This window comes from Hirundo rustica, chromosome 4 (genome assembly GCF_015227805.2).
Source record: "Hirundo rustica isolate bHirRus1 chromosome 4, bHirRus1.pri.v3, whole genome shotgun sequence".
NCBI classification, from domain to species: domain Eukaryota; kingdom Metazoa; phylum Chordata; class Aves; order Passeriformes; family Hirundinidae; genus Hirundo; species Hirundo rustica.
In genome coordinates, this window is record NC_053453.1 from 74,242,065 (window position 1) to 74,268,243 (window position 26,179).

At 44.7% G+C, this 26,179-nt stretch overlaps 3 protein-coding genes across 10 annotated transcripts in view; 1 reads left to right on the top strand and 2 right to left on the bottom strand.

Moving 5' to 3' along the window:
- The window catches only part of BCL2L13 (BCL2 like 13), a 37,792-nt gene extending 24,507 nt beyond the window's left edge, over positions 1 to 13,285 (bottom strand). Inside the window, exons 1-2 of one of the 2 annotated variants that reach the window (XM_040062008.2) lie at positions 13,196 to 13,285; positions 7,938 to 8,094 (exon numbers count right to left, since the gene is read on the bottom strand). In XM_040062008.2, coding sequence (XP_039917942.1) covers positions 7,938 to 8,061 — 124 coding nt within the window. In that variant the 5' untranslated portion in view covers positions 8,062 to 8,094; positions 13,196 to 13,285. Of the gene's footprint in view, positions 1 to 3,584; positions 3,712 to 7,937; positions 8,095 to 13,195 lie in introns of those variants that run through there. The other variant, XM_040062009.2, reaches the window with a different exon arrangement.
- Positions 13,286 to 13,742: 457 nt separating this feature from the next.
- Positions 13,743 to 21,655, bottom strand: LOC120751725 (uncharacterized). Of its 7 annotated transcripts, none has more exons than XR_005700520.1 (3): positions 21,398 to 21,651; positions 16,394 to 20,395; positions 13,743 to 15,025 (listed from the first exon to the last, which is right to left on the bottom strand). XR_005700520.1 is itself a non-coding variant. In XM_040062010.2 (2 exons), the coding sequence occupies exon 2, from the start codon at positions 14,925 to 14,927 to the stop codon at positions 14,193 to 14,195; it is 735 nt and encodes a 244-aa protein (XP_039917944.1). In that variant the 5' UTR covers positions 14,928 to 15,025; positions 21,398 to 21,649; the 3' UTR covers positions 13,743 to 14,192. The 7 variants fall into 7 exon arrangements, 1 of the variants encoding a protein (XP_039917944.1); XR_005700519.1 differs by having other exon boundaries at positions 15,314 to 20,395; XR_005700523.2 differs by having other exon boundaries at positions 19,595 to 20,395; positions 21,398 to 21,624.
- Positions 14,488 to 25,574, top strand: ATP6V1E1 (ATPase H+ transporting V1 subunit E1). The gene is made up of 9 exons (XM_040062011.2): positions 14,488 to 14,621; positions 17,834 to 17,899; positions 18,767 to 18,876; positions 19,331 to 19,397; positions 21,144 to 21,233; positions 22,907 to 22,975; positions 23,363 to 23,457; positions 24,307 to 24,394; positions 24,956 to 25,574. The coding sequence occupies exons 1-9, from the start codon at positions 14,589 to 14,591 to the stop codon at positions 25,016 to 25,018; spliced, it is 681 nt and encodes a 226-aa protein (XP_039917945.1). The 5' UTR covers positions 14,488 to 14,588; the 3' UTR covers positions 25,019 to 25,574.
- The last annotated feature ends 605 nt before the right edge of the window (positions 25,575 to 26,179 follow it).

A 26,179-nucleotide genomic window follows, 5' to 3' on the forward strand; every position in this document is an offset into this window, starting at 1 on the left:
AAACCTAGGTATTCAGGACACTTGAATTTCCCACCCTTTCTGCCCCTACACCAAGGGCTGCAGTTCTGCCTACACATCCAGACAATGTTCTCCTCCACAGACATTCTTCACACAGTTGAAGAAAACAAAAAGGAAAGGAATTGTATCTGTAATATTGGTATCCTCAATTTCTTCCTCATCACGTTCATTTCACATCCGGATCTTCAGCTAAGTCCTGTCACAGTGGAGCTTTCACAACATTTTCATGCCTGTTTTGAAGGCACTAAATCATAATTTGGTGATCTTGTGAATGACAGCTTTTGTTTTCTTTGGTTTGTTTCTCTGCTGGAACTCACTTCAAGTGTTGTCTTGCCTTCCCTTTTCTTTCACAATGGACACATATGATCACTAAATTTCATAAAAGGCTGTGTGAAAACCGTAAAAGCCCTTATCACACACAGATGTGTAGTTAACCACATGCTAGTGAAGTACACTGTGCATTTTCTATATTTAAAAAAAACTCTGAACAATAAGCTTTCAAGGTCTCCAACAATTGAAAAATATGTTAAAAATCCACAGTATCAACCACAGAACGTGTGTTAATGCTCAAAAACTCAGCACAAGCATCCCTCTAAACCAACGTATGCTTAAGTCAGTATAAGGTGTTTTCATATATTTCTGTGACCGGTCTAAAAGAACAAATGAGAGCCGGTTTAATTCCATCTGACTTAACCACACACATTCAGAATAACTTTACTTAGCACCTTAAATCCCTTCCCAAGCAGGGCCTCTTTGCCACTCTGAGTAACAGATTCCGGAGAGGAGCAAACTGTTCCCCCTTTTGGTTAATGCCCTGTCAGTTTCTTCTTTGGAGAACCCAACCAGTGCTTCGGAGCGGAGTTCAACAAGCGCCAGCCCCTGTGTTTCCCCCGCGTACGGAAGGGACAGGGGCGCTCCCTTTCTCACGGGCCGATGTGACGGTGATCGCCCACGACAAGCTGTCATACCCGGTAACAAGTCACCCGGAAAATGGAAGCAAGACAAACACGAGAGAAATGCCGGCGTACAAAAGAGCTGTTTAGATAATCAGCGCCGCAGTCAATGGTTTCCATCTCGTAACACCCACAACTTTGCAGCAGCTGCTGATTCCGAGAGCACCTGACCGTCCAGTCGTGCCAAAATATCAGAACCCCACCCCTCCCAGAGCAGTGACTTTGCACTGTTCATTCCCCTAATAAAGAACGGATTCCAGCTCTCTGCATCTCCTGGATATTGACTGCTACCGACAGCAGAGGTCCTAAGGGAGGGGTATCTTCTCAATTAGCCAACTTCCAAGTCAAAAACAGGTAGAAGAAAACAGTAAAACCAGCTTCTTTTAGATGAGAATATAATTTCATTATAAAAGATGCAAATGGTCGCACCAGAAATGGTGTTTGTAAGAGCCATGAGCATTGAACGCTTTCCTGTGCTCAGGAAATGGGTTTGCCTCTTCTGGGCTTTTGGTAAACCAACTCTGCAAGGCCTCTTCCCAACCCAGAGGCACAGCAAACCTCTGTGACGTGGTCTTACACAACCAAGTCAGTGCATTCTACTTTCTATCTATGGAATAAACGTTCACTTTGGCACAATTATGTTTCTGTTAAGATTTTGGGTTTTGGGTATTTGGAGTTCACCTAAAAAGTAGAGGAAAATGTGTTCTGAAAGTCTATCAAGCACAGCACCAGGGAGCATCAGACTACTAAATAAATGTAATTTATTTACAGCAAAATTCCAGAAACTCAGTAACAACACAAGATAATCCCATTTGCCAAGTTTGATTCCAGGAGGAGGGACGAGAAGTCATTCATCAGAGCTACAGTCTGCACATCTCACTCTACAATGCTTGAGCCAAAACTTCAGCTGACAAGGGACAACAGCAACCACAAAGAGAGAATGAAAAGATGTTATCGCTTTTTAGTCATAGGGAATGAAGGATGATTGGAAAAGAAAACCACTGGTGTCATAGATTGCTCCTGATATTTTTTCTTTCACACCTGTAATTTTAATTTAGCAATATCTTTGTTTCCAAGTTCTCCTACGTCTCTATATTAGCTTCCGTACAGCTGACTTAAAAACTTACTTTCAGCATGACTGTAATATTTCTTTCACATCTCAGACTTTTTAAAGCATTAAGTAAGAACTCTAAAATTACTGTAAGCACTGAGAAGTGACAAAGATGTACAAAATCTCTTTTCAAATGTATTTATCTGTTTCCTTTAATGAAAAGTACATCCATTACGCCAGCAAACTGCAGACCATGGGCTGCCACACATAGATGTAGCCCTCAATTTCAGAAATGTTTAAAAGCAGCTCTTTATAAACCGTAAGAAGGCTCAGCTTAAAAGAAATTGAGGAAGTATAAAAATAGTAACAAGAGACAAGATATTGCCAACTAGCACTCTTTATTTTTTTTTTTTTTTTTTTGTGGGAAGAGAGGAGGCTCAATCAAGTGGGAATTCACCCCCCAGAAAGCTCCCTTTCCTTGCCTCAGCTGAGGGGAGAGCTCCCTTATTACCATGAACTGGACTGCTCTGATCTACAATGTGAATCTCTAAAGCCCACACAGGTATGTTTTCCCTAAGACGAAGCTCTTTAACAAGTAAGTTCATCATCTAAGCTAAAACAACCTAAAAAACTCAGTTTTTTACAAGTCAACAGTAGGTACTGTGCGTGTGGGAAACCAGGAAAATGGCTCGATCTCTAACTACGTACAGCACTTCATACGGTAATTCCAAAAAGATAATGAATGCTGAAAAGGACATCGTGCAGGATAATTGGATTAAAGCACTGTGGTAGCATGCACCTCAGGAAAACTGTAAAACTGTCAAAACCTCGCTCACCTCTTGACTAATCTGTGTCACCATGCCGTAATGGCACTGACTATAAATCTTTCAGATGCTCTGTAAACTAAGGGATTATTTAAAATTTTTCACCCTTTCAAGGAAAACACAGAAAAACTACTTCTCCTCAGTGTTTCTCATAGCCACAAGCTCATGAGATGGTGTCAAGCAATGGGGAAGTAGATTAAAAAAGAGAAACTCATTAAAAGTCACTCCTTGATAAAATACAAAGAAACATTTATAATACAAACACTATGAATCACAAAACCGAAGTCCTCTGACTCACTTGAAAAGTTAATAGTACTAACAACTGCAGCAGAGTGGAAGCTTCTGCAATGACAGTGACTTCAGGGGGAAAAGTGTAGAGATGTTGTATAATTTATAATAATTTTCTGTGTCTGAACCAGTACTTACAGGTATGGTAAGTGTTCTGAAAAAATACAAAGCATCTCTCCACAATCTAATGAACAGACAACTGAGAGCTCCCACATTTTTAATATGTGTACTCATCTGTGGCCTCAAACCACATCAACTTACACGGGTGATGTTACTCTGTGTGTTTTATCAATTTATCTGATTTGTTCACCTACCTGAAAACCTACCAAAAAGTAACAGAATTTACTGCTAATGGATTTTGCTTTAAATAAACTGCAGTGACTGTTATGCAGAACCACTATTCTGGCAAAACTAATAAGAAAAATCTCTCAAAGCACTGGCTGGATTTACCTGGAGACACTGAAATCCATTACAGAACACTGTAGAGCTATAATGTTAAAAGATTGGCTTGTCCAGTAAAACTGTCTGCTTTTTCAAGAGTCTGGAATACTGTGGATGGCTCTCTCTTCAGTCCCTGTGCTGAAAAGAAGACAGCAAAATAAAAATTTCCAAGTGCTCATCAGGCCTTGATTTAGATCAGCCTTATTTGCTTGAAGCCAGAAGTGATTTCAGTGCTTGCAATTGAAACTATCCTTCTTGTAACAAAACCAAGACCAACCAAGAGACCCAAAAGGAAACACAGCAATGTAATTTTCTGTGTAATTTCTCTGAATTTTCTATTCACTGAATAAAAACCCTCCAAAACCCATCAGTCTTGCAAAGCACATTAGGCCTGCAAAAAAAAAGAGAGGTTTTAACTGGAAACTGATCAACCTTTCTTAAAGTTTTATTTGTGTCTCAGTTTTTGAAACAGAAAGACGTACACCAGGAAAAACCTAGTACAAAATGCAAGAGAACAGAGGCAGATGATGGTAGGAGGGGAGGGAGGAGAACAAACAAAAGCATTCAATCTCTCCTAGCAGTTCTGGCAGAGATAAAATAGCACCACTCCTGTTGGGAAGGATCTTTTTTGGCTGGGTGTTTTTGACCCACCAGATACGCTTTCTAGTTTAACTGGAGCGTTGAAACGTCACTGAAATCTGAGAGACTGCCATCGAAAGAGACTCAAGGGAAATACAGAAATCCTGACAACACCCAGTGTGCCTTTTTTCCTCATCTCCCATGTCCTGCAGATCCCAAGGTCCTCCAGAGGGTGACACAAGGTGGCTGGAATTGGGATCCTGCGCTGAACTGCCCTCTAGAGGAGTCCCTCACTCTCCCGCTCAGGCAGACAAGGAGATCAGCACCACCAGGACAAACTACAACTCATCTTCCTGGATACCCCCCATCGCACTGAGTATCATTCAGGAAACCTACCAGGAGTACAGTCCTGTTTGGACCTAAGAAAAATAAATGAAGGGAAAGTACTGCAAAGCAGAGTCAAGTGTAACCCTGGGTTTTCTGAGTTCTTTAAAGCCTTTTGAATTTTCATAAAATGGAGTCAGACCTTTTAGCTACTGCACAATAACAGGAGCAGTTTCTACCTTTTTCTCACAGATGTAACATAAACAAATCCTTTGTTTTTCATTCTCTGTCCTTTGTTTGCATATTTCTAACCTGATAACAATTGTAACTGACAGTTGGTCTAGCCACTTGGCTGAAGGGTGAAAAACCCCAGAAGCCAATCTTCGGCCAGACCCACAAATGTATAAAAAGTAAGAAATAAACAAGGAGGCTCTCTCTGCCCTGACTCAGCTTGAGCTGGATCAGAGAAGTCTCCGTTCTGCGAAAATCTCTTGTCTCGTGTGATTGCTCTGCGTGTCAAGGTAACAGTCAAGGCCTCACATGAATGAAACACAAAGTACAGGGGGGTTCTGCAACTGGAAACAGGCAACAGGCAAAACTGCTGCTTCATTGCTTCCACGGAAGGTCTGTCAGCACAATAACCAAAACAAAGCAGAACAAGATTAAGGACAGGCGTTTTTTATTGGAATCCTCTCAATTCACAAATCACTGGAGTTCATCCACAGAGTAGAAAGACTCCTGACCAGCATTGTGGAGCACCACAGAAATCCACAATGGAAGGAATTTGGGATCACTCAAAGTGTTGCATCAACAGCTGGTGACAGTGCTTGGAACTGACAAGCAGGAAGCAATGCTGTGCTGTTGTTACCCCTCCTGTGCCTGTCAACCAAACCCAGAAGTCTCCTCAGGATGGGATTCCTGACAGCAACAGTTCGTTTCCAGTTCTCAGCTTTCCCATCTCCCTTGTTCTGACCAGGTTTCTCAGGATGGGATTCTTCACAAAAGTTTATTTCCAGTTCCCAGCTTTCCTGTCTCCCTTGTTCTGACCAGGTTTCTCAGGATGGGATTCCTCACAACAACAGTTCATTTCCAGTTCCCAGCTTTCCCATCTCCCTTGTTCTGACCAGGTTTCTCATGATTCCTCACAACAGTTCATTTCCAGTTCCCAGCTTTCCTGTCTCCCTTGTTCTGACCAGGTTTCTCATGATTCCTCACAACAGTTCATTTCCAGTTCCCAGCTTTCCCGTCTCCCTTGTTCTGACCAGGTTTCTCAGCTCACACTTGGGACTGTACCACCCAGAGACCTGCCAGCAGTGCATTAGGCAGGGCAGGAAATATCCATTACGGGCTGTGCTCCCCTCCTGGGGGATTGCAGATTACAGCAAGCAGGAATCAGCCACGTGCCAAACAACAGATACACACTGGGTCTATAAAGTGCTCAGCAGTCCATGGAGATTCACACAGCACTCTGAAACAACCACTCACAGCCCCGGAGTGCAGCCCAAACACTGCTTAATTACAAGCAAGGTGAGAAAAAGTAGGGAAAAGGATTTTTAAAATGTAGCTAGAGGACAAAAGAAACCTCTCAGAAGCATGGAAAGCAGAAAATCACCAGCAGGAAAAGTGAGTTAAGAAAGAATGAGACAAATCCTGAGGCAGAAGCGTTTGCTTAGTTCAATACAGCCTGAAATCCATTCAAAGCATCACAAAACCGAGTGAGAAACAAGTTGGCAAATTATCAGTAAGGCAAAATTATTTAATCCAGAGGTTTTTATCAGAAAGCAGCAAAAGCACTGAAAGAGAGACCTAATTAAAGTGAAACATGACCAGGAGAGGAGACATTGCGGTCACTGTCTGGTGTAGGGAAAATGTAGCAAGTTTTCCTTTTCAGAAGTTGTAAAGTAGGAATGCTTTGGAGTATTTTAGTAGCAAATCCAACTACAGGCTGCTGCCACACAAGCTGACACATGTAAACAATATCTGAGAACTAAAGTCTTCTTAAGTGACTAAGCATTTGTAGCTTCCTCTTTGGAAAGTTTAAATATACTGCTGTCATTCAGATTGGGAGCTTAGAGGTTTCAGTAATGAGATTCAGTTGAAAGGCTTCACCTCAATTTGCAAATACTTCAAAAGTAACTACAGCCCAATTATTCTTAAAAAGCTTTAAGACTAACATTTTCCTTTCTAAATCTTCTATTTATAGAACACAGCAGACTCTTACACTCTGAACCTTTATATGTACTCAATACATTTTCAGCTACAGCCCAGTTATAAATGGGTGGGATGTTCAGAATGAGATGTTATTGCAAAAATAAGCACATTTTTCAATAAAGGGTTTCACAAAACAGCTAAGGTGCCTCTCCTTCCATGGACCACAGATACAGTTAAAGTGCAAGTAGCAAACATACCTTAAACATAGTAAGATTAATTTTACGTATTAAATATACTAACATTAATGAATTATATATAATATAACCAGTTATATATAATATAACTATATGATTTAGTGCCAAACTGAAAACCAATTCTGTCATAACTTTGATGCAATCTTTTCAGGAATTTCTCACTTCATGACAGGTAAGTTCAGTAAATGACAGCATCTGCATTCTTAAATAATTGTCCAAAGAGAAAAAAATATTCTGAAGACTTCTCTGTGGTTTGGGAATTTTTTAATCCTCCTTTGATCAGAATAAATTCTGACTCACAGAATTAGTAGTGACTAAAATGTCATTAAGAAGTGACAAGTCACCCAGGCAATCCTGACAAACAACATTGCTTCAGTGCTTGCCACCACAAAATAAAGAACAGTTCCAACCCCTAGGTTTATGCAAAACACAATCTACCAAACTTCTTTTATTCTGCCTTCTATTTCTTTATTTAACCTCCTTTATCCATAAACCTGTCCTGGAAGAAACATCTGACTCCGTGCAGTCCTTGACTTCCCATAAATATATAAATAAAAACCCAGAAGTAGCACGGGCCACATCTCTGCACCAGCACTGAGTGACAACAACAGCAGCCTCGGTGTAATAGGGCAAAACTATTTAGCACAGGAGGTTGCTCAAGACACCACTCAGTTTATGCCAGTAAACACCAGCTCACCTCTGCTTACTTCCACTTGTGTCCCAAAATAATAGCCAGCATGGGCTGAGATTCTCATGATGGCTCAACAAAGGTAGCATATATCCATCCCCCCAGCCTCAAGACTAAAACCACTTACTTGCTTCCTAAACACCAGTCAGCCCTGGCACAGCTCCAATTAAAACAGTAATCTACACACAAACAGCTTTATTTCCACCGGCATCTCTCATCTTTCAACTGAAATTTATTCATTTTTCACTGAGTAAACCAAGAGATTCACGACACAGAACATCAGGCTCACACTCTGCATCCCTGCAGAAACACCCGAAGAACTAATTGCAAATACATGTAAATGTGAGATGAATATGCAAATATTACCTTGAGTTGGAGGAGGAGGAGGATGCTCCTGTGGCTTCTGGTGTGCTAAAAGGCCCAGGTAGCTGAGCACTACGTATTTGGTTTCATAGTGAAATCCTACAGGCACGGCAGTAGCGGACGCCATCGGGTTGGCTGCGCTCGGGGGAGCCCGGGAAGGCTGTCAGGGAAGAGCAAAGTGTTTTGTTTGTTGGTTCTTAAGGCTGCAACAGGTCACGAACCCACGCGTAACCAGGAATTATGTAACAATCCTGAAGCAATATCCAGGTTTTTGCCCTGATATCCTATGCATTCTTATTTTAATCAGAACCACGCGGGGTGAAACGCGGCGCAGCACCCTGCCTGCCGCCAGCTGTGGCATCTCTCACTCCTGCCTGGCACGCTCACGCTCCAAAAGCCAAACGAGCAGTTCCTCACCACGTGCCCTCCTCCCAACACCTCCCATCTCAACCACACACAACCCCACACGAGTTCATGTCTTGACTGATTCTGAATGTGTGGTAAAAACACAGGTTCCAAGGAGTCTCCCTTTCCCAAAGCCTCCCATGAATATTTTCTCTGCTTTCTCAGATTCGCTGCTGTGATGCTCCAAAATTGTAATGCAGAAAAAGTGACCACAATTGCCTCGAATTAATTTTACTGTTCTTACAGCAATGGAAAACATATGGTCAACAGAGTAAATTCCACGTTCATTGTAGGGATTGGAAGAACAGATGGTTGTTTGTCCTGGATTTCTCACCCACACATTATTAAGCATAAACCAGAAATCCACACCTAACAGCAACATCTGGCCAAAGAAGTCCTCCCTGTTTCACTCTAATTATTTTGTTGCTTTTTTCAAACATCCAAATAAGACCTGCAGGAACACCTAAGGCAGAGAGAAATTAAAATCAACATGGTAAAAAGCAAAATCTCAAACAACAACACGGAAGTGGGGAAAAAGCCATGCAACAGGTTAAAATGTTTGAGATGAACCAACATGTTTCAGCTCTTTTTGTTTGGTAAAGTCTGGATAACTACTTCCAACATGCTGTCAACTTAATGGATCAAATAATACCATCCAGGAATTTCTGACAAACTCTTCAAGTTCTTAAGGACTTCAGAGAGTCATTCCCAAACAAGCAGTAGCCCATTCTTGGCCACCAGGATGGATGTCTAAATGAAAGGCACATAAGAAAGTTTGTGCTACAGAACAGTTACTGAACAGGCACTGAAAGAGACAGATAATTCAGTAATGTGAGTCTGCAGTTACATTTAGAAGAAAAATTTGTATCAAGTTTAAAGTTTAAAGCAGTTATAATGAACAAAATGCTATGTACACAGAAGAGAAACTGCACCACCTCAAGAGAGTTATGGATTGCACTGGAATGTCTTGGGATTAAAAGAAAGAATCAGGTTCCAAAACCAAAGAACAATCTGCAAACGAAGCCTCAAAATTAAAAAGAATAATAACAATAACAATCCGAGAAAGCAAAAGAAAAGCACTTGCCTGTCTAGCTATTCAAGATGTCTGTGCTAACTTCTAATCCCTCCTCCCTGAGAAGGAATTCAGATTAACAGCAGTTGTGCACTGGCTACTGAGGATAAACAGAACTAGAACCTGCGCTGTGGCATGGCTGCTGTGGGAGTAGGCAGCTTGGCAAAGAAAAATTTATCACCAAACTCAAAGCTGCAAATGGAAAAGAACTGGTGTAAAATTGGCTGACTATTCTCTTTAGAAACTCTAGTTTCTGAAACTCACTCAGTACTGAAAACATAAAAGGGCTCTCTCATGAAGACCACACTATGGCAGCCCTGCCTCTTGCTCCATATATTTGAAAATTCATGGCCTGAAAGCCTTTACCAGAAAGGTTTGGTTGTGTCTTTGCTACAGCTTGAACCAAAGCAGTGAATTATATACAAAGGAAACAATACACTTGGAGTCAACACTTCATCTGTGCTGCCTCTTCCATCCCTAAGTGCTCCACAGGCTACACATCCTGCTTCAGAAACCTAAGAAATCACAGCAGAGAAAAACCACAGCTTTTGCACAACACAGTTACCCTTGAGCCTCTTCCCATAACTGAGATTTTCATAGAGCAAGAGGATCTGGAAAAAAATAACTGCTCTGAAAAGTTTAGGATCCTTTAACAATGATCTGCTCTTCAGGCCAGATCCCCACACACCATCACATCACATATTCACATCATCAGGGTGAAAGGTGCCATTCACCAAAAGGAAAAGCTTCCCCAGTAGGTTTCAGTTCTGGTTTGTTCAGTAGAGATCCACAGCCTCGAAATCAAAATGCTGCTCGCAGTGCCTACACAGTGAATGGGAGCCCTTCCAGACAACCTGAGCTGATCTCTCCTGGAAAAATCAGCCTGACAGATGGCCCAGACACATCCAGAAACTGTGGACCAAAGAGAAAGTCTGAATGTGTAACAGAGATTGTTCTTCGAAATATAATTCCGAACCAGTGCAGAAAATGACATGAAAAAGTTGATCAAAACTAGCATGATATCCAAAGCAGCACAGTGCAACAGGGAGGCCCAATTCACAGAAATTAACAGCGTGCTTGGCTCAGCATTTCTGAGAGGAGGAGGGGAAGAAAAAACCAGAGAGAGAGAGAGACAATCAGACCACTGCTTATTTAGACAGTGGCTAATGTTTCCCTGGGGAAAGAATGATCAAAAAAAAAATTACCTTGGTGGTTGTATTTTGAGAGGCAGTTTTGTACTACAATGAGAAGGGAGACTTACAAACTTGAATGGAAGAAATCTTCAAATTCACATAAAAGAATGTTGTGAGTGGAAGTGCACTTCAGAATCACTGGTCTCCTTTGAGAGAAGCCCACAGCAGAGTAACTGAATGACTCATTTTGGATTGCGAATGACTGGTTTTGTTTACAAAGAGAAACACAGAAATATTGACTCAGATACTGTCAATACCTCAGAAAAGGCCATTTTTCAGGAATGAACGGGATTGAAAAAGGACACACAGCTTGAGAGACCAGATCAGAGCAAAGAGAGCTCTCCACTAAAGAAGCAAAACGGAAGAGAGTCCAGAAATTGTTTCAGAGGATAAGCTCGTACAGGAGATGCAACGGAGCAGAGGAAATAAGGCGTTACACAGACTCCCCTAAGTCTCAAAGCCAGGGCAAGAGGGTTGCTTCTGCTTTAACAGGCTCACTGCAGAAATGCTGTCCTTAAAAAGCCACAGAGATCAACACTACCACCAATGACTCCCTACAAAACCATTCAGCTTTCCCAGTGCCTGCACCCTTGGGGGATGGAAGGCTGTACCTGTTGAAGCTTACTTAGCTTGTCCCTCCTCCAGCCCTGCTGTCGCTTGTTTCATGTGGGCTGAGCTGCTCAAGCGACCTGAGAGCAGGAGTTGCAGCAGGACTGACATTTCCCCATCTGTCACGTCCTAATCCACGGCAGAGTTATAAATTGGATAATGGGCAGCGCAAGCCTACCAATGAATACAGCGAATATAATCCCGAGCGATGAGGCCAGGCTGCGGTTCAGTCCCTATCTGTAAAACCCTACTGGGCATCAAGATGCGTTCACTGCACGTCATTCAAAGCCCTAAAATGCAACATCACTGCTCTACTGCCCAGAGCAGTTCAGCTGGTTTTATAAACAAAACAGCCTCAACATCACCTACGGATTTCAGTATCACCAGCATTGCCACAGCTTTTTCCAAACCACGGCTCTCTCCACTCCAAAAGGGAGTCACTCCAGAGCTGGATGCGTTCCCCAGCGAGAGCGTGGGTCATCAGGCCTCACTTACCAGCCACAAACCCAACCACCCCACGAGCTGCTGCGGCAGACACCTCCTGCTGCCGCTGAATTATTGCAACGCGCACACGGCCGCAGCCTGCGAGCGCTGGGCCCGGCACGGGCAGGCACACGGGCAACACGACGGCAGCACTGCAGCTCAAATCACCTTCAGGGCCGCCTGACACCGAGATGCTCACGGTTTGGGTCGTCTTCCTGCCATCAGCCTCTGCAACAGGCTGCCACTCTCGGCTCAGCTGCGTCTACAGCCTGGGGTTTACACGGCGCTCTTCAGCAAACGCACCGAATTTCAAGGAGGTGCAGGTCTACAAAGCCACACCCCGTATCGACAAGATGGAAAATGTTCAGGCGCCCGACAGCCTTCCCAGACGGCTTGTGTGGGGATTTTGGGTGAGACTAGCATGTGTGGGCTAGCTAAAGCTCGCAGCAGTTTGTCTCTGGAAACGCTTCCCATAACAGGCAGGACTATCCAAAGCACCCAGTCGTGATCAACTTGGGAGATAAATTCTCCAGAGTACTTTTCCGACTGTGTATGAGGGCATGACTAAGACATTGTTTATAATAAACTGAGAACTACTCAGTTCAAACATGTCAGTTCCTACTGGAAACGAAACAATACCGCAGCCACTACTGATCCTCTGGTGGCACTTAATGGAGAGAAATACTGGGAAACATACTTGCTCTTTATCTGGACAGCGGCTGTGGCTGACCTTTGACAGAAATGCAATTAAGTGAGCATTCTAGGCAAACGGCGTGATATCTCTTCTAGGAAGAAAAACAGAAGCTGCATGCGTTATCCACTAAAAAGATCCTCAACCCTTTGCAGCTTCAAGCCATCCAACAACATTAAACTATGAGAAACGCGGCTTTTATTAATGAGCTTTCATTCACTTTTCTGTCTTAACGCGCCCATTCGGGTTCGCGAATCCGCAAAAAGCCGTTCCATGTTTCAGCGGCGCCGCAGCCGCCGGCGGGAGCGCAGCGTGAACCCCTCAGTTACTACGGCGATGAATGAGATATTTATACCCGGGCGGGCGGGCACGGCGTCGGGATGAGTCACCGGCGGGGCCGTGCGGGACTGGCAGCCTGCGTGCTGCCGCGGGCCCTGCAGCGGGGGAGCCGCCAGCCCTGCCCGCCGGCTGCGGGGGTGTCCCGGGGGTGTCCCGGGGGTGTCCCGGGCGGAGCGGGGTCCGCGCGTCCTTCGGCCGCGGCGGGGCCGGGAGCGGCACCGGCCGCCAGGGGGCGCGCCTGCCCCCGCCGCGCCCCCGCCGAACCGCGCGCGCCCGGCTCTCACACCCCCCCCCCCCCACCCCTCACGGACGTCGGGAGCGCGCGCCGGGGGGGGGGCGGGAGCGCGCGGAGCCGCCGGTAGCCGCTCCCCCGCCACCCCGAAATCAATAACTGAATACAGACAGACAGACACGTAGGCAAAGAAATCCATAGGCAGCCAGCCCGCCCGCTCCCACGCCCGTTCCTCACCTGCGGGCGCCGCGGGGAGGGACTGCAGGCGGTGGAGGCGGAGGAGCGGCCGCAGCTCCCGGGTCGCTCCTACCGGGGGCGGTGTGTGGGGAGGGGGCGGGGGGGGGGCGGGGGCGCGCGCGCGCTCGCGCGCTCGGCCGGTGCGCGGGCTCTGCCCTAATTTGCCGCCGCCGCCGCCATGATGGAGGGGGCGGGGGCAGGAGCGCGCGGGGCGCGGCGCGTGCCGCGCGTCACGGCTCGCGCCGGGGGCGGGGCGGGGCTCCGCCCCGCGTCACGTGACGGCCCGGGGCGGGGCGGGAGGCGCCCCCGGTGGGCGCAGGGACGCGGTCACCGGGAGAAAACCGGGCCGGGAGGGTGTCTGCCAAACTATCCCGTGCTCCGCAAGCGTTCCGGGGGAAAAGAGCCCTCGGCAGTTCCCTTTCCGCGGCTCTGACCTCCAGGTCACGCGGCTACAGGCGTGGGTTAGGCGAGTCAGAGTCCCAAACCGATCCCCCACCCCCTCCGCGCAAGGCAAGGGGCACACGGAAAAAAAAGAGTCTGGATACAATTCCAGCCGTACTTGCTGTTTTATTTAGTAATGCTTATTTTATAATAATAAACATCCTTACCATTTAATATTATATATTATTTCTTCTTTATTAAAATTTGGTTTAAATTAGTATTTAGATGGTGCCTGAGGTAATAGTAAAGCGTTCTCCAGACCCAAAGTACAAGCTGATTCCCAGCATTATGACGGCAATATGAAAAGACATCAGAGTTACACGCATAGTTTTATAATACGGTTTTTCACAAGGGAAAAAAAAAAATTAAGGAAATGGCATGGATGCAACAAATACCGCATTTGACGCTGATTTGGAATGGTCCTCTTTTTTCCACTAAATGTTCCTACAAAATGAAAACAGAAGCCTCTTGCCGATTAGAACAAGCAATTAGTATTACAGACCATGAATTCTGCCTAAATTTTGCCATAAAGAACGGCGGAAGCAGCAGAACTCCTTCAAGGCCGCCCTTCCGCTCCCCTTGTCCGGCTGCTCCCTGCGTCCCTCGGCTTGTCCCGCCACGGGCAGCGCAGGGCACTGCCAACACAAAGCCACCTGAGGGCCTTACACGCGAGGTCCCTTCGCGCCAGCCGCAGTTCCCGTGAACGTGTGACAGTGACGCACGCTCGCCTCGCCATATATGGCGGCGTGACGTCACACACTCGCAGCTTTCCCATAGGTCCGGCCGCGCGGTGGGTGGGGCGTGTGCCGGCCCCGCCCCGGCGGTGACACGAACCGGATCTGATTCCGCTCGCGGCCACCGACGGCACCGGGCGCGTCTCCTGGGGCCTGCGGCTGCCGCTGTCACCACCGCTGTCGCCGTCGCTGTCACCGTCACTGTCACCGCCGCCGCCATGGCGCTCAGCGATGCCGACGTGCAGAAGCAGGTAGGGCCCGAGCGGAGCCCGCGAAGGGCCGTGGCGAACCGGACTGACCGCGCCGGGGCCCGCGGTGAAGCGCTGCGGCCCGGGGCTGCTGCTCTGCCGCGCCGCTCCCCTGCGAAAGGAACATCGGCGGAGGGCAAGGATGCTGCCTTGGAAAGAGGAGTCTCCCGGCAAAGCGATTTTTTCCCCTGCCGGGGTGGATGGGCCCCAGGGGGAACTTCCTTGGAGCATTTTGGTGACGTGTTGCGGCAGATTATAAGGAGAGGGTTCGTGGGCAGGCTGTGTGCTGTCCGCAGGGTTTAATTGCATCCCAAGGCAGGTGAATGCACAGCCTAGGACGAGTGCTGTTTTTCTACATGCTGCTGTGGCAGATGTTTAGAGGTGAGGGCCGGTCTCTTCTGCCGTGCCTGCAGTGGGAGAAGCAGAGAAAGTGGCCTTAAGCTGAGACAGGGGAGATTCACAGCAGATATCAGAATAAAAAATTCACTCTTAGGGTGGTCACGTTGCCCAGGGAGATGATGGAGTCACCATCCGTGGAGGCATTTAGGAGGTGTCTGGATCTGAAGGGGTTTAGTGTTTAAAGGTTACAGTGGTAGTTCTGCATTGGACTGGGTGATCCCGAAGGTCTCTTCCAACCTTAATGATTCTCTGATTCCTTAAGGATTTCCCGTCTTTTTTGCCCGTAGCTGTGTTACCTGCAGTTAAGCTGTCCCTTAGCACTTGGATGGGCTGCTCAGCGTTCCTAAATGCCCTTTTCAGGTCTACATCCTAAGCAGAGTGGGGCAGCCTGGGCTTGGCTTGCAGTGGAAACTTCCAGCCCTGAGGTCTGGCTGTGGACACTCCTCCAGAGGCAGGACACGCTGTCCCTGTTGACAGTAAACACTGCCCTCAGCTAAAAAAGCTGCTTTCAGCTGGGTTGGAGATGGTGTGTGGTGTTAAAGGCTGTGGGGATCCAGTCAGCGCTGGTCTGGGTGGTTTCTTGCAGGCGATGAGTGGATCAGACAAGTTCCCTTTGTCCTCTGCATCACAAGTACTTGTGTCTCACTTTCTCATTCAGTAAACATAGTCTCTTGGCAAGGAAGCATCACAATGAAAGTTAAATTGGTAGGTTGCCTTTCTCCAGAAGGAGAATTGTAACATTACGTTGCATTCTTTTTAATCTGCAAAGCTCGGTGCTTTTTTTCCTGCCTCCTCCAGGAAGATAATAAAAATAAAGCTGACATTAGGGTGGTCTTGCTCAGCCAGAATGGATCTGAACCTCAGAGGTTAGTTCAGGCTCTGGTGATGTATTAAACACTTAATACTAACAGCATTTCACATCTGCAGCATTCCTGTCAGTGCTTTACGCTCCTGGGCCCAGGGTGATCCTGCTCACTGGAAAGGAGAGTGCTGATGGTTGACAATCCTGCCTGTGGATGAATCTGCCATCAACTTGCCAGCTGGTCCACTTAACTCCCTGCCACCACACTTCCAGTGATTGTCACCTTGAAAATCATCTCTGATTGAGACTTTTTCCCACTGACAGATTTGCTTTTTCATTCTGTCAAAGGTGTTTAACTCATTGTTCCCTCTGGTCACTTCTGAAGCCCATCTAACATCTAGAACTTCCCTTGCTTTAAAACAAGTCTCTCATTTCTAAATACATTTTTGTCACTGTTATTAAAACTAATCCTGTTTATAGATGTGAAATCTCACTTTGGATCTCTCTTAATTTCTATAAAAAGCAAAAGGGGATTTCAGCAGCTTTTGAAGGAAGTAACAGTGTTCAGTCTTACCAGTCTAGGAGAAGTGGATTCCATATCAGCTTGCTTCCATCTCATTCCTTTCCTTTATCCAGAGGATGTTTCCTGGATGCTCAGAACTGTTAAAAGTGCTTTTCCAAAATTCAGAAACCAGACTACGCTGGAGGAAGTGGCCCAGTAACATAAAGGCTGCTGCTGCTCGGTTCTCAGTCTTCTTCAACAATAGGCTACTCAGCAAAATAACATCCTTATTTTAAATGCCCCTTTTGTCCTTTCTGAAATGCAGGCTAGGAACCTGATGCTGTAGGTAGACAAGCACTTGAGAGTCTTTGCAGACACAAATTAAAAGAAAACCTGCTGAATTGATTTTGAGGATGTAGATGGTACTATTCACTTCTTCCACTGTGTTAACATGTGTTTAAAATCTTCCACTTTGTCCCTTCACTTCTGTTTTTCATCTCTATGGGCATAGTGCTGTTCTGCACATTGGCTCAGTTTTCACCTTGGCACCTTTCTAATCTCTAAAACATTTAATTTTAACACGAGATTCTCTAAATAGAGCCTTTTGTGTGAGTTTATGCAGACTGGATTTTCTGCCAAATGTGTCTCATCACTAAGCACAAAGAAAAAGTCAGTAGTGACAGATGAACAGAACTTGGTCTGGATTGCTTTCCTGATCTTTAAGCTGCTGGACCTGGGCTTTGCAGAGCTTTGAGGTGGCTTCAGAAACGTTTTTCAAGTTGAACTTACTGATTCATGTGGGCCTCTGAAGCAGCACGTGACGTTCTTGATGTGGTCTGGGTGACGGAGCGTTGCTGCTGCTGCTGTCTCCTTCCCCAGCCCCTCCAAACTCACCTTTATAAATCTTTACAGAATTTACTACAGCTTTTCAGAACTGAACAGGTGTTCAGAGGAACTCCTGGCTGTACAAATCTGACCACAGCGGTCAGCAGCACTTTGCTTTGCTCCACTGTTCACCTGTGGAAGGCCAAGGTTCATTCAGATGCCATCTACGTTAATCTTTATGTTTCATGTAAATGTCATAACAAACAGACTCATTTTGCTGTGTGAGGATTTTTGAAGTCTGGGTTTGTTTGTATTTTTTTTTAAATAATCTCAGGGGTGAAAAAGAATGAAGAACAAAAATACCCAGCCTCACACTTACACAAATTTACTTTTGGGTTAGTTGGTTTGGTTTGGGTTTATTTTGTAGTTGCATACCTGATGTGCGTTCTTCTAATGCTAGTGAAACAGCATTATATAGAATTATTGGGGAAAATAGTTTACTTGTAATATATGTCAAGATGAACTGACTCTTTAGCATGTATGCTCAATTAAATTTCCTTGCAAAACAATATTATATGAATTACTAAATGGAAAAGGAGTATCTACAAATGAGAACATATATACATCTACTTCCTCTGGTCAATGTCCATACAGAAAATACATTTTTCCCCCTCTCTCTTGTTACAGATCAAGCACATGATGGCTTTCATAGAGCAGGAAGCCAATGAAAAGGCTGAAGAAATAGATGCAAAGGTAAAAATGGAAGTTCACTGTCAGTAAGTGCAAAAGGAAGACTGCATCCCACATCCTGCTTTGAAAGTTGCAGTCAGAGAGAACTAAAACACCTTTGTAAGCTACAGCTGATTTCTGTTTAGTTATTACATAGCAAAAAATGTACCAAATAAAGTTAGCATTTCTTAGCTTTTGACTAATGAAAATGACTCAGAGCTGGTTTTGGTTAAGATTTTCGTGGTTCTTGAATATAAATATATTCATATCAAAGTTCACCTCTTTTTTTTAAGCAATCAGGAAAGCTGAGTAGATTAAGTAGAGCCCCTTCCTCCCCTGTACTAGTATTTAAGGCATGAGTTGAATTACTTGCAGAATGCTTCACTTAGGTTAAGCCACAAGAGACTGGGTTTAATATTAACCTGGTGATAGAGTGTAGATGTTTGCTGAAGAAGGATTAGTGGTGCCTTTCAGCCCCAACAGTCTGCATTATACCACTGGTGGAATGCCTCATTGGTACTGGACTCAGCTGATAATATTCAATCTCCCTTAAACATTTAGATTTACACAAATATTTAATCAGTAGTAAAGCAGGTATTCCCAAAAATCTGCAAACAGAATTCAGAACCTGAGACTGGATTCTCAGGTATAAGTAGGAGAATTATCCATGTGTTCTTACATTCTGTCTAGTGAAGCATTACAAAAAAAAAGTAACAGCTGTGCTGTCACCCTCCTTGTGTAAGAATTACTTACAGAGGTGAAGGGGTTTTATATGGAACCATAAATTGTATCAGTCTATCCTGTCTGTGAATGTGCTCTGTTACATTTTGGTTCTATTTCTTTCAGCCCAAGGAATCAATTTCCACTTCAGTTATTTAATTTTTACTGTAGGCAGAAGAAGAATTCAACATTGAGAAGGGTCGCCTTGTTCAGACACAGAGGCTGAAAATCATGGAGTATTATGAAAAGAAGGAGAAGCAAATTGAACAGCAAAAGAAAATGTACGTTGCTTGGGGTAGACAGCTGACTTCAGAGCCTGAGCTTGCATTTTGTTGTTAATTTTATACAAGTCTCCTTCCCTTCCCTGCAAACAGGCAAATTGTAGACAACATTTAATTCGAATTGTGAGTTTCTGGGGAGAAATTATCAAAGCTGAGCTACAGTGGTACAACTTAGATGAAAGAATCTTTCACATTTCTTTATGTAGTTAATGTCTAAAACTCTACCCTGGGAAAAATGATCATGTCATGTTTAGCTTGGCCGGATCTTCACCAAGAAGGGGGTTGTGCAGTTTAATCTTTTGTGCAAGTCCTGGAACAGATCCCAGCAGGTGAACAGACCTTGTTTTCAAGTCTTGTAGAACTGTTACCTTGAAATGCAAAGCATGCAGTTAAATGTTACAGCTCTTCTGTCAAAGGCTGATGGATTGATTCAGCTTTATCATGCAACTTGCAGTCAGATGTCCAACCTGATGAATCAAGCACGGCTGAAGGTCCTCAAGGCAAGGGATGACCTTATTGCAGTGAGTATCTCTGAAGTACACACAGTCTCTGCTTCTACCATATGTTAGGAAATGAAACCATTCTATAAAGAAAATATGATTTTTGACTGAGTGACGTTTGCTTCAACGTACAAAAATGGCTTTCCAAGCTGCTCTCAAAAGGCCCTGAGGATTTAGCCCAGCTTTGCTAATCTCCTTGTTTTCACAGTTTCCATTACCTGCTGTTTTAGGGAAGTACGTTGTGTAGTGTTTTATCTGTCACTTGCATAGTAGCTCGTTTCTTTAAACAGCAGCAACTCTCACACAATTGGTAGAGCTTCGAAATTCCGTTTCCCTGAAGCAAGGTTTATGTGAAAAACCCAGCACAGCATAAGCAAAGAGGCTTAAAACACGGCTAACTGGGATTGTTTGTGTCCTTCAGTGGCCCATAGTACACGAAAAGTTCTGCTCCTTGCTCTGGTAGGTGACCAGTCCTTGCTCAGAGCAGGCCACCTTCGGGCTCGTTTGTGTTTCCTGCATTTCCCTCTCACCGGGGGCAGCGTGTCCCCATTCTGCTCGCTGAGCACTGACCAGGTTTGCTGTGCTCCCCCAGAGATAGTTTGGGTGTTCCTTGTGCTGCTAGATGGGGCTGTTGAGCTGTTGGAAAAGCCAGAGAGGCCCGTGGAAGTCAAAAAATAAAAGATGGGATAAACGTTCAGGTTGATGCTCCCATGAAAAAGAGGAGTTAGCAGAAGAAAATCACCAGTTTGACTCTTTTAAACGAGATTCAAACTTTAGATTGTATTCCCAGAGAGGAAGAAGGTGGATTGCTCAAGGGCTAACTCTGTTGTGGTAGTCTCTGCTGGGCAATCTCTTCCTTGTTTATCTGCTGACTCAACCTCATGCTTCTGAGTAATTCTAGACACTCTTCCTCATTTTAAGACATTTAAAGTCACATGCTGCTCACTCTTTCTTCCCTTATCAGATCTTTGGCTTCTTCCATGAAGAGAGATGAGCAGTTGCAGAAATGCAGTGTTACTCTAGGGAGGACAGAATAACTAGGTTTGACCATGACAGTAAATTGTGATAGTTTTATAGCCTCATCCTGATTGTGTTACTGTGCACTCTTTTTCTAAACACCACGAGGTAGGAGAGGAAAAAAGGGTGCATACCAAATCACAGAGTTTCTTTACCTGAAGCATTTCTGATGGTTCAGTTTTAGGAGCTTTGAGTTGACTCTATGAATTTCTTAAAAATTCAGTCCCATCCAATACTGATTTGCTGAGTAAAGATAATTAAGAGAGCTACTTCAAATGAGCTCTCTCTTGTAAATTTTGACATGCATTTACTTACAATTAAAGAATACCTAACCTGGATATTATTTGATGGAAAAATAGATCAGATTTCTTTTCTCAGCCATAACACTGAAAAAAATTATTTGGACAACTGTATGATTTTACACTAAGCAATTACTCATTACATATTTAGTTTATCTAAGTTACCATTCTAAGTCTCATCGTTTTACTCCTGAGCTCTCCCTTTTTCACAGAAGAGGAATTATTGTCAGGTTCTAATGAGGTCAGCCCAGGGCAGGAGGAAGGGAAGTGTTGGGCAGGGAGAGTGTGCCATGCACAGAGATGCAGGTCTAGCTTGGATGAACACCAGCTGGAGTGTACATTTACGTGTTGGCAGGGTGTGAGAGCTGTAATGGAAGTACAGAAAGTTGGTAGGCATGAAACCAAATGCCAAACAGATGGGCTCTGCTGATCTGATTTCTTCTGAATGTAGGATTTGCTGAATGAGGCCAAGCAGAGACTTGCCAAGGTGGTGAAGGATACTGCCAGGTACCAGACACTGCTGGATGGACTAGTTCTACAGGTAAGTATTTCAATTGTAAAAAATGGATCATTGCTGCCCTAGCCCCCTAAGTTCCTTTTGTCAGAAATTCTCATTGCAGAGACAGCCACAGTACTCAGAGTTCTTTGGTAAAACTTCAGAAGGCTTCAAGCATCAGCACCTTGTTATCTAAAAGTCTTTCTTACCTTTTCTCTGTAGCCTCCCATGGGCAGCTCCACACAGCTCTGGCTCTTTCCCTCCTTCTCCCTTTCTTCTGCAGTTCCAGCTGGCTCCTTCCTGTCCCCAGCACAGCCACCTCACCCTATCTGTCCCTTGTACAACATCTTACCTTTTCTATCCCTCTCACAATCTCCTGTCCCTTCCTCCTCTCAGCACAGCCAGCAGACCCCAGCTAAACTCCCTCCCAGCTCCCTCACTCTTTATCACACCCATGGCTGGGAGGGCAAGGCTGTTCCCACTCTGTGGTAATTAATACACCTGCAATATATTGGAGGCAAGATTGCCTTCAGCACCATCTCTGTCTCCCCACAAGAAATAGCCCTCTGAAAGTTACAGTTGTATTGGAGTCGGGATCAAATGCTGCTGGGTGATTTTTGAGTTTTAAACATCACTTAAGTATCTTTGAGAGCTGGATTCTGAACAGAAGAGGCTGTGGCTTATTTTGAGGGGTAGCACCTGGTATACCAGCATTGTAAGAATAATTGCAGATGTGCACACACAGATTTTAGGGTGCACACATTAAGCTCCTGTAGTGATCAGCTGGATCCAATGCACCTTTGTCAGAGGCCGTTTCTCCAAATCAAGTCAGTCAATACCCACTTTGAAAACCTTCTCAGCATTTGACACTTTATAAGCTTTGACACATTTACTGTAGTGTGGAATGTGCCTGTGACAGAAGCAGGCGCAGAAAGCAGGAACCAGGGCTTTGCTTGCCTGGAAGAACATCCTCAAGCCTCAGAAATGAGTGGCTGAAAGCCCAGTGAGCGCTGGGGAGGTCAGTCCTGTGAGCTCTGGTGCCTCCCTCTGGCACAGACCGGTCCTGTTGTCACACTTGGGTGGCAGAGTTTGCTCGGCAGTGTCTCCTGCCAGGCTGTGCCTCCAGCTGGGTGTTGTTTCTTTGTCACACTCAGGTCTGGTGTTGCAGTACACCAAACAAACCTTTCTTGTTCGTGCATATTGGCCACACCTGGCTTGGCTCGTAACAGATCCAGTGAGGGATCTGTGCTCACGGCTGCACCAGGTGATCACTGTAGGTCCCTTCAAACTGGAACCAGACATTTTATTCTGTTCTAGCCTCAGGCATTAGCACAGGAACTGCAAGGCAGGAGTTATTACAACAGGCGTCTGAAACTGCTGCATGTCTTCGAGAGCTTGGTTGCACGTTCTGCTTAGACAGCAGTGATCCTTAAGTGTGCATGAACATGAACTGGCCAACACAATCCTGAGATTCCACGTGTTTAGTTGCACTTGAGTTCCAAAAACATCATCCATATTTGGGCTCTTCCCCAGATATTGGCGCTGTCCTCTCAGAATGTCGGCGTGAGGTGAATTTGTGAGCAAAGATCTAAATAAATGAGGCCGATAATGCTGGGGCTTGGGTTTCAAATCGACCAGCTTCCTTGCTTCCTTGGGGTTAAGTAATTCTGATGAAGAAAATGTTGACTCCCTGAAACTGAAATGGTTACTTCTTGCAGGGATTCTACCAGCTGCTTGAGCCCAAATTAGTTGTTCGGTGCAGGAAGCAGGATCTCCCCATGGTGAAGGTAAGACACCTGGAATATTTTGACAGTGCCCTGCGCACAGAGGCTGAGACCTGACTTGAGCAGACATTTGCTGCTCAGATCCCCCTCTCTGTGTGATATGAAAACAAGCTCTGCTTACTGCACTTCTGTTGCAGCTACAGTGTGCTTCCAAAGTTGGGGATCATTTCTCTGCTTGGATATTACCTTGGAAACTTTGGAGATGGCTACAGTATTAAGAATAATAACTGGGTTTGGCTGAAGACCCAAAATGAAATGTATTTGCTTAATTAAAAAAAAAAAAAAAGCCTCCAATCCCTTCATTTTATTAGTACAAGTGATTGAGTTATCAAACCTGAGTGCTGCAGGAGCATTTGTCAGTGCTAACTGGAGGTTTGTCTTGTGTCCTAGACTGCTGTACAGAAGAGCATTCCCATCTACAAAAATGCCATAAAAAGGGATGTGGACGTTCACATCGACCAAGACAGCTTCCTGCCAGAAGATATGTAAGGAAAAATGGGATTGTTTTGTACAGGGCACTAACTGCACTAACTTAATGCAACTTTTCATGCCACAGCTCACATTAGCGTCAGAAAATTGAGTATGGAATGTCCTCAAAGTGCTGTTCTTGTGGAACTGGCACTTCTTTGAGTTTATCAGACAGACTCTGCAGTTTTCTCCAGAGAAGCACTGTGTCCATCAGAAACGTGAGGACAAGTTTTGTGCAGTCTCCAGCCTGATTGACAGTACTGGAGTAGGGAATAACTGTGCATAGGAACTGAACCCCTGGTCTTTTAGGGAGAGAGAATGTGGATGTAGCCATGCTTTCTGTCTCAAGGTGAAGCAAACTGAGTCTTAAGGTGCTGCCGGATAATCACTTGATGGTGTTTGTGTCTGTGCTGCCTGCAAGGCTCCATTTCCACGTGGTGTCACAGAGGTACCACAGACAAAGCTGTGTGTCTCTCACCTTTCTGTACAGCCCAACAAACAATACTTGTAGCTCTTTTCCTCGCTTTCCACAATGTGACAGCTGTGTTAATAACACAGAGTCTGAAGCTGTTTTGAAGGAACAAATTGCATAGCTCCATTTCCATTTAAAACATGCTAATGAGGATAGCTTTGCACATAGCTGTGGTCTCTGGTAACTCCAAAGATGCTTTGCACTGCTGCTTCACTGGATCTCTTTGTGCTGGTTTCTATTAAGACATGATCAAAAAGGTTGCTTTTTAGAAAAGAGAAATTCTGGCCATCTACCTGACTTGCTTAGAAATGCTGATCTGGGATATGTTTGCCACGTTCTGACTCTGACCCGTGGATTTCACTAATTATTTCTTTTTTTTGTTGTCCATCTTTAGTGCTGGAGGTGTTGAAATCTACAACAGTGATGGTAAAATTAAAGTTTCCAATACCCTGGAAAGCCGACTGGACCTCGTAGCCCAGCAGGTGAGTTTCTCCAACAACCTAGGTAAACAAAATACAATTAACTAGTTTGTTTTTGTAGTGAAATCCTTGTGTTTCCAAAGCGTCACAATAGTGCATGGCATCAGATTTTATTGGGAATGACAAGTAGGAAGTTATTTTTGAATGGAAAGAAGCAAATTGCCTATTCTTTGTGCAGCCAAGAATGGCTTTCCCCAGAATGATTCCTTTTGAATTCAGCTTAAACATAAAACTGTAAATTATGATACTGAAAGCCTTGGTTATGGCTGCACTGCAGTCAGGATGCTGAAATGCTGAGGCTAACCTGAATTACTGAAGCTAGCTTGAGTGCAAACTTTGGCTGAGACCTATTACACCCCTAGCTCTGGCATCTCTTTCTTATGCTGCAGTACAGGCAGTGCTTTCAGTTTATGGAGTAGCAGGCAATGTGTGATCAGAAAAAGACTTCAGATGAACTGACTTGTTAATTTTGAAGCCAACCTAACCACCCCAGAGTGCCTGCAGGAGGAACACAAAGCAGTTTCATTGCCCATCTCACATAACTGATGTGCTCTTTCTCTGCAGATGATGCCAGAAATCAGAGTGGCTCTCTTTGGTGCTAATGCCAACAGGAAGTTTTTGGACTAAACCTCTATGAGAGAAGGTGGGATCTGTTCCACTGCCATACTGAAGGGGATGCAAAAGCATCTGCTAATTTAAAATCTTGAAATTTAACATTACTGTGTCATCCAGTATCTGTTCTTCAATCGAATAATTTTGCATACCTGCTGTGCTTAGCCTTTCTACTTGTGGTTAGAATGCATTGCTCAAAGGATGTGAAGACATACATATTCATCCAGAAGTGGCACTAGAAAATGGAGGCACTGGGGCTCTTGGCTTTCCTCACACTGTTGTGACTCTATAAAGACAAGTGGTTCATTTAGGGTCACTCTCTTTGCTTTGGCCACGTCTCTCTCGAGTTGTCTGATCTGTGAAGTAAATTACTCTGCTGCTGATGGCAAATCCCCTTTCAGTTATGGTCTTCAGTGTTATAGAGGGCATGTATCCCTTCCCAGGGCTAGTAGTTCAATTCATGTTACTTGGTCAGGCATTTCCTGTTCTGTATATGTGATTTAAGGGAAAAAAAAAAAAGCCTGAGCTTGTAAACTCTATTTATTAAAATAAAAATGCGTGTGTGTATGGAGTTCCTTGTCACTTCTCTCTGGAGCATTGGCAGCAGCCTTTGAAAAGTGGGATTGTTTGTGTAAGGACTTCCTACCTCGAGCTGTGTTCTGAGAAGCTGGAATTCGAGTGCAAGGAGAAGTGTCAAGGTGTTTGCAGGAATAACGTTGGATTGTAGGCAAGGCTCTTGAACAGCACTCCAGGATTCTGGAGCATTCATTCTCCCTGAAAAATGGGTCAGTAGTTCTGCTCCCTCTATCTTCTGTCACAGGAGAGAACTACAGTAACACAACTGTGCTGCCTAGATAAAACAGACACAATCCATTTCCCATCACAAGTTTGTTGCTTCTGTGTAGGAGATCCAAACTGTACCCTGACTCTCCCTGATGCTCAGTTCTGAGATTTCTTTTGTGGGAAACAGAAGCTGATGGATTACTGCTGAAGTATGTTTTGAAATCATCCTCTCTGAGTATTGCAGTGAATCAGGGATTGTAGGAATTCTACATTGTGCCATGAAGAGCACTTGCCAAGCTGCAGCAACACTGCTTTATGCAGCGTTCTTAACCTGAGGCCCTCGTGTAAAGTAGACTCTCAAATGCCAGATAAGCTTTTTACTGCCTCACTCCT